Source organism: Rhinoraja longicauda, chromosome 30, assembly GCF_053455715.1.
Source record: "Rhinoraja longicauda isolate Sanriku21f chromosome 30, sRhiLon1.1, whole genome shotgun sequence".
NCBI lineage: Eukaryota > Metazoa > Chordata > Chondrichthyes > Rajiformes > Arhynchobatidae > Rhinoraja > Rhinoraja longicauda.
The window spans coordinates 13,020,072-13,034,560 of NC_135982.1; the positions used below are offsets into that span (position 1 = coordinate 13,020,072).

Sequence of the window (14,489 nt, forward strand, 5' to 3'; positions counted from 1 at the left end):
TTTGACAATGAAACACTCTTGGTGTTTGAGAAACATTTTTTGACTGTAAAGAACTACTTCAGGATATTACTGTGCACACAGAGAAAGCTCCCAAATTTGAGCTCTGAGATTTTTGGTATATAGTAAGCCTGGCTCCATTAGCGAGGGCATTGAGTGTAAGAGTTAGGAAGTCATGTTGCAGCTTTATGAAACTTTGGTTAAGCTGCATTTGGAGCATTGTGTGCAGTTCTGGTGGCCCCATTATATGAAGGATATGAAGGCCAAGGAGAGGGGGCAGAACAGGTTCACCAGAATGCTGGCTGGATGAGAGGATATTGGCTGGAAGGAGAGGTTGGACAAACCTGGAGTGTTTTCATTGGAGCATCAGAGGTTGAGAGAGGCACCAGAAAGAGAAGCTGGATGTGTGCTACCTTTACCAGCTGGAGGAATGCAGTGGAAATAGAACAGCCTCCAAGGTTGATCTAAGTTGTCAGAAAATGAACAAAGAGGTTGAAGTGGAATATAGTTCTGTTTAAGTGCCGGGTTTTAAAAGCAATATATTCACACAATATTTTCATTAACAATAAATACCTGTAGATGAAAGACAGTTAAAAAGTCCAAGGGCTTTGCGCAGTGTTCCCAGTGGCTGAAATGGGAAACAGCCTCAGCTGATCTTGCTCATGACTAAAACCCATGCAGCCATTGTACTGGAGACCTTGGGCTCTGCAGGGAGTGTCTAAAATGGCCTGCCCTTTCAGCAGTGAGCAGAGGACAAGAATGTGTGCAGTACATAGAACATTACAGCATAGGGATAGGCCCTTCATCCTACAGTGTCCGTGCCGAACATGATGCCAGGTTTAACTAATTTTCTCTGCCCGCAGGTGATCCATATCCCTCCATGACCATGCCACTATGGTATCTGCCTCCACCACCATCACTGGCAGCACATTCCACACGCCATCATTCCTGCACATCTGCTTTAGACTTTTCCCCTCTCACCTTAAAGCTATGCCCTCTAACCTTTGATATTTCCACCTGGGAAAAACTTTGAACGGTCTATCGTACCTATGACTCACGTATTCAGGGTAGGAGCAGGAACCGCTGGCAACATACCGGGAAAAGATGAGGGAGGAAACTGACGAATACTGAAATATGGACGTGCTTTTCCAGTATTTTCAGATTCAGCTTTCCAGCACCTGCAGTACTTTATTTTATATTGCCCAAGATCGCCAAGTGATCTCATTTAAACATCACAAAAAACAAAAACTGGGGAATTGAAATCCAACACTTAAATTCTCAATTTCATTCCCCTGTAGACTGCTGGCACTGCAACTTCCCTTTCCATATCTATCCCCAAACCATCTTCTAAAAATACGTGGTTTCTTGCAGCCAGCAACAGGCAGACGGGTGGGGAAGGGAGGGGGTGGGGGAAGATCACACAGTGGCACTGTCTGTTGGGCTACTGAGATCCTGAGCTTTGATTCTTCTTGTGACTGTGTGGGTTTTCTCCGTGCTCTTCTGCCTCCTCCTACATCCCCCAAACCCTGTGGGTTGGTCGGTTGGCCGGCCACAGTAATTGTTCCCCAATGTGTAGATGAGTGGTAGAATGTGGGGAAGGTTGAGGAAAATGGAGGGAGAATACAAGGCGATGAGTGAAAATACGCATTCGATGGTCAGCACGAAGTAGGTGGGTCGAAGGGCCTGTTTCCGTGCTGTACGACACTGGAGGAGGCAGGCTCATCTGCCTCTGATAGAGTGACGCAGGATTATCAAGAGGCTGGCCCACATCAGAACATTATCCTTTGGTATTAACCAGTATTTGCAGTTCTTTGTTCCTACGTTTTCCCGGGACACTTCAGCCCAGATCTTGTGCCTTCCTTTTGTGTGTGTGTGGCCCTGTAAGGTTGTGTGTGTGGCCCTGTGAGGTTGTATGTGTGGCCCTGTGAGGTTGTGTGTGTGGCCCTGTGAGGTTGTGTGTGTGGCCCTGTGAGGTTGTGTGTGAGCAGATGGTGCTCCGTTGTGCTTCAGGAGACATTGGCGTCTCCAGTGCTTTAGCTTCTTAAAATAGCAGCATTTTTCACCACGGTCTACTTTCATAAGCCCAGCACAAAATTACTGAGAACAACTGACTCCATCACAGCATTTAAAATTTGCAACCTGCACAAGTGAAGGAAGGACATAGCATCAGTAAAGGTTCTTGATGAAGTGGCCTGTGCAATATGGCAGTGGGGAAAGCAGAAACAGGTTTGTCACCCATAACTGGCATAATTAATCTACCCTGCTATAATATTTGTTCATCTTGATGATGCACACATTTTATATAGAAATGTGTATTAGAATGAGAGGAATTTATACCGTAAAACACTACTCTTCAAACGATAAAGTAAAATCATTTGCTGGTGTACATTTAAAATGTTGAAGGTTTGAATAAAATTTTGCCGATGTAAACAATAACCAAGCAAATTACTTTTTTCGTTTCTTAAATCCTTCAAACTGTGCATCAAAAATGTTAATTTGCAAAGAACCTATGGATTTTAATATCATTATCTGAAACTCCAGTACAGTCAGCCTGATAGCATTATTTGCAATGATTTGCAAATTATTTTTGCACCTGTTATTTGCACCTGTTCAGTACTGCCTTCAACCACTGAAGGTCACCTCACCTTCTGTCTCCTTTCTCTGTTTGTTTACTTATTTACTTATTTATCTATTTATTCATTTCCCTATGTTCTCTAAATCTCTGTAAAGCGTCTTTGAGTATATGAAAAGCGCTATATAAATGTAATGCATTATTATTATTATTATTATTAATTGGACAATGCCAAGAGTAGAATATTTTTTTTTAATTACCTTTCTTATTTTGCATCTGAATCCAGTTCAAGCATCAATCAAACCTCATCTCTCAATGAATATTTCTACACCTTTCACAGAATCATAGAACTTTACAGCACCGAAAGAGGCCGTTTGGCCCTACTTGTCCATGCCAACCGTTGCCTAACTGTGCTGGTCCCACCTACCTGCGCCTGGCCCATATCTCTCCAAACCTTTCCTATCCACGTGTCCAAGTGTCTTTTACATGTGATGAGTCCACCACTTCCTCCAGCAGATCATTCCTTGGATGCGCCACCCTCTCACATAGTCTTCAGGAACCCTCAGACTGTTTACAACCCGGAGAAACAGAGAGAGCTGTGCTTTAGAGTGGTATGGAAAGGAGTGGAGGAGGTGGTGAGAGTGGCAAAGGTGGCGGGAACAATATTACTTGGAAGTTGAGAAGAATGACAGAAGACGGCCACTATGCAGTTAGAAGGGAAGTGAGGAGGAGGAGGAGGAGGCTGTGGCAGGAATAAAGTTTGGGATTGTCGGTAATTGTTATGTTTTAATATGCTTTCTGAAGCTGCTGATCTTGTAACTGGAGTTGTATGTGACAGGAGGAATTTCTCACGAGGCAGAGCTCGATGGCCGATTTTTGTGGCTTTTAAGCTAAGATAAGAAGGAATTTCTTCCAGTGTGGATTTGGAGGCAAAAAAGATGGCAGGTGCTGGAACTAGAACAAAAATGCAGTGCTGGAAGATACTCAGTGGGTAAAACAGCATCTGTGAAGATAGAACGGGTAACCGATGACCTGATGCAAGGTCTCAACCTGAAAGATCGATTTGCACCTTTTCCCTCCACATCTGCTGCTTGACCTACTCAGCTCTTTCAGTGTTTTGCATGAGTATTTAGAAACCGCTATCCCGAAGACTGTGGAGGCTGGATCAGTAAGAAAAACTAAGACTATGAGGAAATCAAGGGTTTTGGGAATCAGGCAGGGTTTACGGGCGGCACGGTGGTGCAGCGGTAGAGTTGCTGCCTTACAGCGAATGCAGCGCCGGAGACTCAGGTTCGATCCTGACTACGGGCGCCGTCTGTACGGAGTTTGTACGTTCTCCCCGTGTCCTGCGTGGGTTTTCTCCGATATCTTCGGTTTCCTCCCACACTCCAAAGACGTACAGGTATGTAGGTTAATTGGCTGGGCAAATGTAAAAATTGTCCCTCGTGGGTGTAGGATAGTGTTAATGTGCGGGGATCGCTGGGCGGCGCGGACCCGGTGGGCCGAAGGGCCTGTTTCTGCACTGTATCTCTAAATCTAAAAAAAAAAATCTAAAATGATCAGAGGAGTCACCACCCTGTTGCATTGTGAGACAGAGAGGCCAACTCTTGCACCTATGTGAAAATCAAAGCACTACAGATGTTGGAAACTTGGAATAAAAACAGAAACTGCTGTACATATTCAGCAGATCAGGTCGTAACTGTAGAAAGAAAAGTAGAGTTCACTTCTGGGTGACAACAAATAGATGCATAAAGGGGAGAAAATAGATAAGTCACTGCCTCTCTCTTTCCCAGTACTGATAAAGGGTCTTGCACTTGAAACACCAGCTGTTTGTATTTGTATTTACAAATTACAAGACAATGATCCATTTACAAAACCTTCATATATTTCGGAAGCAAACAATTACAGATGCAAACAAATTCTCAAAATACTCTGCAGGTAATCAGACTGAAGTTAATGATTTCTCTCTCTGCAGATGCTGCCTGAGCTGCTCTGTATTTCCATCATCTGTTTTTATACTTGCCTTCTTTTCTATTTAGTTCTTCATCCTGAGCCTGGAGCAAGATGCTTCAGGCCATTACAGAGCAGCTTTGACCAAGCTTTTGATGACTTGCTCCTCTAATATCGTGTCACATACTTTGACATTTGATGTTATTAGATAAGCATCTTGGAATAGTTTCTGATTCTATATCAATGCCAATAGTCTTGTATAAACATTATTCATTTTTGGTCATTCATAACTAGGCATTCCCTGGCCAGTCCATTTTATTGCATTTAAATAGTCGGGCTTCAGATTGTAGCAACGTAGTTTTAACTTCTGATGAAGGATTTTGTATGCAAAACATTACCCCTCAGCTCCGCAGCATATTCTCCCGCTCTGCTCTTGCTCGCCCTAGTCATCGACTTCAGGAAGTGGGTTGGAGTACAGACCCCAGTCTGCACTGATGGTGTCGAAGTGGAGATTGCCAACAGCTTTAAGTTATTAGGCATAAATATCACCAACAATTTGCCTGGTACAATCACATTGATCCTCCAACCGAGAAAGCACATTAATACCTCTACTTCCACAGACAGCCAAGGATATTCAGCATGTCTCAATTGACTCTTAGCAATTTCTACACTTGCACCATAGAAAGCATCCTATTCGGATGCATCACGGCTTGGTACGGCAACTATTCTGCCTAAAACCACAAGAAATTGCGGAAAATCGTGGATGCAGCCCGCTCCATCACAGACTCCTCCTCCATCAGCTCCATCTATACTTTGTGCTGCTTCGGGATAGCAACCAATATAATTAGGGAGTACTCATGCCCTGGTCATGTCCCCCTCCCCCCCTCCCTCCCTCCCCTGTACGGCAGAAGATATAAAAGCTTGAAAGCACGTACCAGCAGATTCAAGGACAGCTTCTTCCCTACTGTTGTCAGACTCTTGAATGGACCTTTCATGTGCTAAGGATGAATTCATAATCTTCCAATCTACCTTGTTGCAGTCCTTGCATTTTTTTAATCTGCATTTTATTTGTAGCTGTAACACTATATTCTGCCCTCTGCTTATTTTCTTTTTTTTGTATTACCTGATCAACCTCACTCATGGTATGTTTTGCCTGGTTAACACACAAAGTTTTCCACTGTATCTCAGTACACATGACAATAATATACAAATATCAATGTTTCAAATTCCTACCGAACAAAACTGATTGAAACCAGCCTTGGTCAGTCTCCCATTTTGCTGTGGAGCCAACTTGCCTCCAACTCCCTGCAGTGATTCGACATATTTCCAAACGCCCTGACTGACTGGCAATGCATCTTCTCATCGAGCAGCTCTTCCCCTGCAGCGCTTTAGACATTCTGTTAATGCATGCATTTTAAAACTGATTCATTCTGCAGCATGGTAATTGGTTCCAGAATATCAGAAGGAATAAGACATTAACACTGCCTATACATTACCTAATTGCTGTCAAAAGCAGCCTCAATTTTGGCAGCATTGTTGTCATAGATACGTGCTGACAATTCCTGCATTAGCACAGAATGCTGTCGGGATTGTGTACCCCATATCAAGTTGTAGCTCCGTCCCACAGCAGTGACAGTGCTGCTGAAAGCCTTGAGAACCGGATGGGCGCAGTGCTCAGCTCACACAATCCATCCAGCAAAATGATAGTCCAAAAAAAAGATAACTCGCACAAACCTTGGCTTAACCTATTCACATAATCGCTCAGAGGCACACAGTTGTATAGCATGAAAACAGGCCCTTTGGACAACATTGTCCATGGTGGGTTAGGTGGCAAAGAACCTTTTCCCACTCAATTTCATTTCATATTCTCATGAGAACCTTCAATCCCTTTCTCCCATCTATTTAATCATGCTCCAAGAAATGATGATTATTTTCTTTAACCGTGCCCTATAGTAACGTGGCCATATTCTCACCACTGTGCTGAAATTGGTTTCCTGAATCCTTTACTCATGGTCTTGTGATTTTATAGCCACAGTCAGAGTTTTAGTCTCCTCCGCTTATCAAATGCCTTCATAATTTTCATAGGTTCTAGGAGCAGAATTAGATCGTTCGGCCATCAAGTTTACTCTGCCATTCTATCATGGTTGATCTATCTTTCCCTCCCAACCCCATTCTCCTGCCTTCTCCCCATAACCCCTGACACCCGTACTAATCAGGAATCTGTCAATCTCTGGTGTATAAATATTCATTGACATGGCCTCCATCTATGTCAATGAATTCCACAGAGACACCACCCTCTGACTACAGAAATTCCTCCTCATCTCCTTTCTAAAGATACGTCCTTTTATTCTGAGGCTATGGCCTCTGGTCCTTGACTGTCCCACTAGTGGAAACATCCTGTCCAGTGTAAATTTTAGAAACCTCAACTAGACCTGGTCTCTGGCTAGACCATCCACACTTGGTCCTTTAACTCAGCTTGTATGTCCATCACCTGTCTGGGCACCTTTCATGCTTTGTATCTTGCTTTCACCTTACACTGTTGGGAAGGAAGGGTCACAGTCCGTATGAAGACTTGCAACCGCAGCTTTTAGACACCCAATCTGTAGGCAAGGTCGGATGAAATTTGGAAATATTACCAGGCGGTGCTTAATATACACAATCGCTGAGAAAACGAATTAAAGAGTGGAAGGCATATTTAAGAGTGGCACGCCAATAAAACAAGAAAGAAACAGTTAAAAGATAAAGACTGACAAATGGTCCAAAGGGAGGGGGAGGAAGGGGGTAAAGAACTGCCAAGAAAATGGATAAATAACATCAGGCCTGCGAGACGTGGGAAGAAAACGAAAACAAGTAGTGGTAATTGGGAACAGACAAAGGCAATGGAGTAGGGCAATTATGGATAACTTTCAGATCATTGGCAAGAGGAGCAGAGAAAAAACAAAGGCTGAAATACTTTTGCAGCAAACTCTAATCTGGAACTTGCTGCCAGAAAGGTTGGTGGAAGATTCAATAGCAACTTTCAAAAGTTAACTCGGATAGATACTTGAAGCGAAGTTTGGATGGTGGTGCCTAATTAGCAGAAAGAGAAAGTGGTGGGAATGAGAGGGGTGCAATTCTATAATTTTTGCAATATCGCACACAATATCACTGGGAGCTGTGACCTTTTCTTTATTGAATTATAATATGAAAAGCCTGGAATAGGTCAATAGAAGTTCTGCTCAAAAATAATACAGACTGAAAGCAGCCTATTGGATCTGTCTTTGATATAAATATGTTCCTGAAATACTCTGGCCATAGCCATGCAATCTCCTGGCATTTTTATTTTTACTGTGGCTTATGTGTTTTTCTTTAAGTAAGTTATCTGTGTTTTCTTCTCCCAGTATTGGTCTGTGGGAATATCTGTTCATTATCCCCTCCACCCCTTGTCCTGCACTTTTCTCCCCACACTGGGTTCTGCCTTACTTCATTCAACAAACCTTGCGCTTTCTCTGTTGCTTCACCTCGCACCTCTCATGGTGGTGGGGTGAAGATAAAGCATCTCTCCCTGCAATGCTACTGCTCTCTGGGTGCCAGCGCTGGTGTCAGTGTGATTGGGAAGTATTCTGAAGGTTGTTCCCTGCAGACAGCAGCATGCCTAATAGTCGGGCAGTTTGATGGAACAGCCTTGCTGTTTTCAAGGAATATTCAGCTGCAAAAGTCAGTAGTTTCCACATCATTTCCCTTTGAGCTTCACTTATGTGTCTGGTTTAGGTGTGGCCAAGATTTATCATATCATATCATATATATACAGCCGGAAACAGGCCTTTTCGGCCCTCCAAGTCCGTGCCGCCCAGCGATCCCCGTACATTAACACTATCCTACACCCACTAGGGACAATTTTTACATTTACCCAGCCAATTAACCTACATGTGAGCAGATTGGTGCCTTTGTTAAAGATTCTGCTCATTTTCTTTTTAAAAAGGGAAACAGCACACATTTTATGTTAGTGTCTTCAAACAGAAAAACAGCCAAAGTTGTCCACAGGAAACTTAAAAAGCCATGAAATGATGACGATGAAATGCTTTGTTAAACACATGCTTGTTGTGGAGAGTTGAAGGGAATGAAGAAGTGTCCGATAGGCCTGCCAAGCTGATCAGCAGTCACAGTGAATTACGTGGTCAGCTGCTGAGGTTCGACACAAAACACCTTTACCTAATTTGGTGGGGGTTCTCCCTCCACTAGCTCAGTGTAATCTCTCCAACTTCACAGCCCTAATACAAACTAAAAGCCGAGATATAGAATCCACATCAGCTACGGTAGATCTACACAGAAACCGTTTCTAGGGCACACTGCTGCACAGCTGATAAAACAGCCTACAACCCAACTGTAGTGGAGTGAGCTGCTATGCACAGATAACCTGATGCACAACAATTCTCACAGCTGAGATAACTATCGACAATGAATTTGTAATGTTGGTGCTGGGCCTATGTATGTGGTGCCTTATCCCGCTTCATAGATCCCACATCACATTGAAAAGATTCTTAACACCCTTCAAATCTTTCACTGACCAGCTTTAATTTAAGCTCCCCACCCCCAATCAAGTTCCTGCCCCTCAGCGAAGGGAGACGGGCCCTTTCTATTTATCTTGCCTGTGACCCTCCTAATCCTCCACACAGCAATCAAGCCTGCCATCAGGCTCATCTCATCCAAACAAAATCACTTAAGTCTCTCCAATGTTCCAGACAAGGTATTTAAAAGGCATTTGAACAGGTATATGGATAGGAATAGTTTAGAGGGATATGGGCCAAACACAGGCAGGTGGGACTAATGTAAATGGAACATCTTGGTCGGCGTGGGCAAGTTGGGCTGAAGGGCCCATTTCCTCGCTGTATGACTCCATGACATTTATCCACTGGAGGCCATCCACCATGTTCTGCTTGTGCTGCTGGGTCGGCTTACCCAGTCTAGTCCCACTTCCCGGTGATTGCCCTGCCTCCGGTCCCACCTCCCTGCCCTGGCCCGGCCTCCCCAGCATCAGCCCCTTCAGTGAGAATCGGTACCCTGTAGCCATCAGCCCTGGCAACGTGCCTGGAAAGATAAAGTCCAGTCACCTGGCCATCTGAGTCACTGCTGAGTGGTGCCACCTGCTAACAATGTGGATGTACATCCTCATGTGGTTTTCCCCACCCCATCAGTGAGCCTGCATCTGTTGATCTAACCAGAAAGCAGATGCCTGTGACTGCAGTGGAGTGAGCTGCCACGCACAGATAACCTGATGCACAACGGCTCCCACAGCTCAGAGGTTAAAAGGGCCGCCAGCGTAAAGGAATACAACATCTTTGCCTCTAACTACTTACCCTGCATTCTCACAGCAGTAAGGTGAACCCCGAGTGTTCACCATGAGCAACACAGCTACATGTACATGTGTCACATAAAGTTGCAGGAGGATTATACCAGTGACCTATGTGCTAAAGTCCAGCAGCCAGTTGTCTTCTGGTTTTATGACAACATTCTAGTTCAGGGATTTACCGGTGTCAAAACACAATGGATCCAAAACAATGTAAAAAAAGGGAGCACTCTTGATCTCTATAAAATCAAAATATTGTGCATGAAGATAGAACAGTACAGCACAGGAACAGGCCCTTTGGCCCGCAATGTCCGTGCCAAACATGATGCCAAGATAAATTAATGCTCTGCATATGTATCTATCTATACACTAAAACTCCCATTTGTTTGTTTGTTCCTGAACTACAGCCAAAACGGTACACGATAGCACGACAATTTTAGGCCCACCGTTGTCCCTTTGGTGCTAATGGAAGAAGTTTCTTCCAGAAGGTGCTAATGGAAGAAATCGGTTATATTTTTAAAGTTATTCACATTTTAAAGTTTAAATCTATCTCCTAGGGAGGGAGTGGGGAGAGAGGGATGGAGGGGGGTGGAGGGGAGAGGGAGGAAGATGGAGGGGGAAGAGAGGGTGCTGCACCAATGCAGGAGAGGTTTGGGCCCCACTTGGTCTAGTCTCCTTTAAATTGCTCCTCTCACTTTAAAGCTATGCTTTCTAGTTTTTGACATTTTCACCCTGGGACATCAGCACTGACTGTCTACCCTATCTATGCATAAATATATATATTTCTAATAGGTCTCCCGTCAACCTCCGATGCCCAAGAGAAATAATCCATGTTTGTCCAACCTCTCCTTGTAGTTAATACCCTCTAACCCAGGCTCCATTTGGTTAAACCTGTTCTGCACCCTCTCTGAAGCCTCCACATCCTTCCTAAAATGGCGTGATGGAAGCTAGAATAAAAACAGAAAGTGAAGTACTCAACAGTTCAGGCAAAACAGCTGAGACATCGATTCTCCTTGGTGTCTCAGGGTTTATCTGATTGGGGCAGAGAAAGTCTGAACCAAGGAGATGATAAAGTAACCGGAGCTTTGCAATTTTGACGACCACACTTGAACAGGATCTGAATCAGCAGCAACCTGCCCACCACGATCAAATTCTCGGTCAGTAATCTTTGTGCAGACTCCCATGGTTTCAGAGCTACAACCTTACCTGCGCGTGAGGATGGAAGGGCAAGAAAAGGTTATCTTCATGCGGCCAGACAAGAGAGTATTACTGTGAAGAAAGAATTAGAGGGGAGAAAAGGAAAGATGTTTTCAACCAGAGGGAGTTGGCGCTCTGCAACTCACTGAAAGGGTGGAACTGCTGAATATGCCATCACATTTGGATAACATGTGCAGTTGTTTTCTGCAACTGGTGCCAACTTCAACCTCGATGATGTTGATGTGAATAGTCAGGACTGACCCTGTATGCTGTTGGACTGTATGGTGCTCATGATGTGTCTGACTGAGGGAGTCTCGAGAATCCACTGCACCATAGTCAGGGGCAAATGATAGTATTAGCATGGGGAATTGACATGAGGAAGGCATCAACATTTTCAAGCATCAAATGCTTTCACCATTACAGTGGCACAGCTGGTAGAACTGCTGTCTCACAACACCAGAGGCACGGATCGATCCCGGTACTGTATGTGGATTTGGACATTCTTTCCCTGACTGCGAGGACTTCCTCTGATTATTCCGGTTTCGTCCCGCATGTCAGAGACATAAGCCTTTGTAGGTTCATTGTAAATAGTTCCTAGTTCGCAGTGAGCGGATATGAAAGTGGGATAACGTAGAAGGGGTGATCGGTGATCAACATAGACTGGGTGAGCCAAAGGGCCTGTTTCCATCCTGTATCTTTCAATCAAATCACTGTAATTTAGAACAAATCAATTGACAGCAAGAATTGAAAAGCTGAGCAGTTACTTACGCTTGAGAATGTGCAGTTTCGTGGCGCTCAAACGAGTGTGTAAGATCATGTTTGTTGATCATGTAGCACTGTGTACACAGGTCATAGTCAAAGCACACTTTACATTTCCACCGCATTCCCATGATCCCATGCTTCTTGCAAAAGTCGCAGATTATGTTGGGGTGACGCACACCTGAAAACAGAACATCGAATTGTTATATAGCACCTCCTGGAAACTTGTTTAATGCCTGAAAATCTCAAATGGTCACATCTCCAGCCTTTCATTATCAACGCACCTTTCGGTAATGAGTTAATGTCACGCTTGGAGCTTTGGCACCTCAGTCTGTACATTTTAGAAACATGTGGAACGCAAAGTGCTGGAGTAACTCAGGGGGGCAGGCAGCATCTCTGCATGACATGGATAGGCAATGCTTCAAGGCTGGACCATGATTTCTGTCAAGTCACAGCTGTTCACCAGTCAGTGCGATCTCTTCACCATGTTGCCCTCAACTCCACAATGATTTCATCAAACTCTCACTTCATTTGGTCTTAACAAATCTAATCCAGGTTGCTTTTATGGTTTGGCTTATGTTTTATAAATGAATGAGATTACGCAACCTTCCAGCTAGTGTATGTCACTATGTCACATGGAGAGCAGGCCAACATCACCACCAAACAAGTTCCTATCGAGGGTCTGACTGTTGCATCACCTCTCTACCTTCCAACCCATCCACCCCAAACACCGATCTAACCTGCCGTGGAATCAGCGTGCCTCGTGGCCAGTGTCTGGTCTGTCCATGGTCAATTTGCACCATTGCTGCCTTTACAACAACCCAAACTGTGGCCACGTCAAAGCCTGAATAAGTCATACAGTTGACCTCGGCAGGTCACTTTTAGATTGATCACCTCATTCCATCCCACACGGAAGTGCTTACGTGAGAAAAATTACATGAGCCTGTAGATTAAATTAGGCTGCAATGTTCTCTACAGTCTAACTTTCTGCCAGCATTTTATATCGAGGTAAAGGGAGATGCTGGCACTCAACCAGCCATGTCTAATATCTGCAGACAAGCACAAGCAGTAGCGTGGGAGGAGAATGATCAGGCTTGCTCATAGCAAGGGATTGGTTATTACCACGCACAAAAAAGTCACACTATCTTACCCTCCGTATCCAAAGGTTACTGAATAACATACGGGGTGCGGACTTGCAGTATCACTGAATAGTCAGCTGTCCATTTCATTGACCAGATTGTGATGAAATCCATCAAGCTCCGCAAGAATGGGTTCTGCTCAGTAAGGATGCATTCTCAGTGTAAATAGGCCGAATGCAGTCTATTTTCCCCATGGTTGGAGAATCGAGAACTAAAGGGCATTGGCTTAAGGTGAGGGGTGAGCTTTAATCGAAACCCAAGAGGCAATTTGTTCATATAGTATATAGAATGAGTTGCCAGAGGAAGTCTGAAGAAGGGTCTCGACCTGAAACGCCACCCATTCCTTCTCTCCCGAGTTGCTGCCTGACCCACTGAGTTACTCCAGCATTTTGTGTCTACCTTCGAGCTGCCAGAGGAAGTAGTTGAGGCAGATAAAGTAACAACCTTTGAAAGATATTTGATCAGTTAAATGAACAGGAAAGGTTTTGAAGGATATGGGTCAAATGCAGGCAAATGGGACTAGCATGTACCAGACTGCTTGTGGCTACCTCAGAGCAGTTTAAGCAGATCCACGGGCAGTTCCCAAAAGAAACACAGATTTAACACAAAGTAAAATTTATCAAAGGAATAATTAGGCCAATCTCAAAGAATGTGCAAGAAGGAACTGCAGATGCTGGTTTAAACTGAAGATAGACACAAACAGCTGGAGTAATTCAGCGGGACAGGTAGCATCTCTGGAGAGACGGAATGGGTGATATTTTGGGTCTGAAGAAGGGTCTCGACCCGAAACGTCACCCATTCCTTCTCTCCAGAGATGCTGCCTACCCTGCTGAGTTACTCCAGCTTTTTGGATCTATCTTCAATCTCAAAGAATGGTCCGACTAGACAAATCCCAAACAGCTGCTTGTACTGAAATGATAGGATCTAACATGCTATAAATATTAAAAGGCAGCTCTATCTGTCACCACAATGGCTTTGCCAACATCATTTCAAAGGTTTGCCATTCTCACACTACCCACATGTGCACATTAAGCTGCGGCTCCCCTGTGCAAAGATGGATGCTGGAAAAAGACCCTGGTGGTGTTCCTTTAGCCTTGTCTTCCCGGTAGCAGCTTCTTGTATTGATAACACATATCAAAAGTTTAAGCAAATACTGCAAACAATTCTCTACCCATTATGAAAAGAAACAAGTCCCAAAGTGGTCTATATCTAATTAAGCAGTTTAAGTGCAGATTCTGCTCCGATATAGAAAGGAAGTGATTAGACACTGGTCTACTTGTCTGGTTAAAGGCTGTTTGTGAGACAACTGTCACATATTTACCCGGCTGGGTCTCTCGAAACAGCCTTTGCTTTGAAAGATTGCAATGGCACCCATTTATGCTAGTCTTCTGCACCATCTAGATCCCCTGTAATTTACGTTGAGTAAAAATAGGAGGATGTTTTCTCTTTTGCACTACATTCAGCCCTGGGTCACCTTGATAATAAGAACACCTATGTCAGGATGCTGCCTGACCAACTGAATTACTCCAGCATTTTGGGTCTTTCTTTG

The 14,489-nt window shown here is 44.1% G+C and overlaps 1 protein-coding gene across 8 annotated transcripts in view; it reads right to left on the bottom strand.

Annotated features, from left to right (window-relative positions):
* Window positions 1–14,489, bottom strand: part of mib2 (MIB E3 ubiquitin protein ligase 2) — a 128,854-nt gene that overhangs the window by 68,297 nt on the left and 46,068 nt on the right. For all 8 annotated transcript variants that reach the window (XM_078425513.1, XM_078425511.1, XM_078425509.1 and 5 more), the window contains one exon: window positions 11,811–11,982. In XM_078425513.1, coding sequence (XP_078281639.1) covers window positions 11,811–11,982 — 172 coding nt within the window. The remainder of the gene's footprint in view (window positions 1–11,810; window positions 11,983–14,489) is intronic.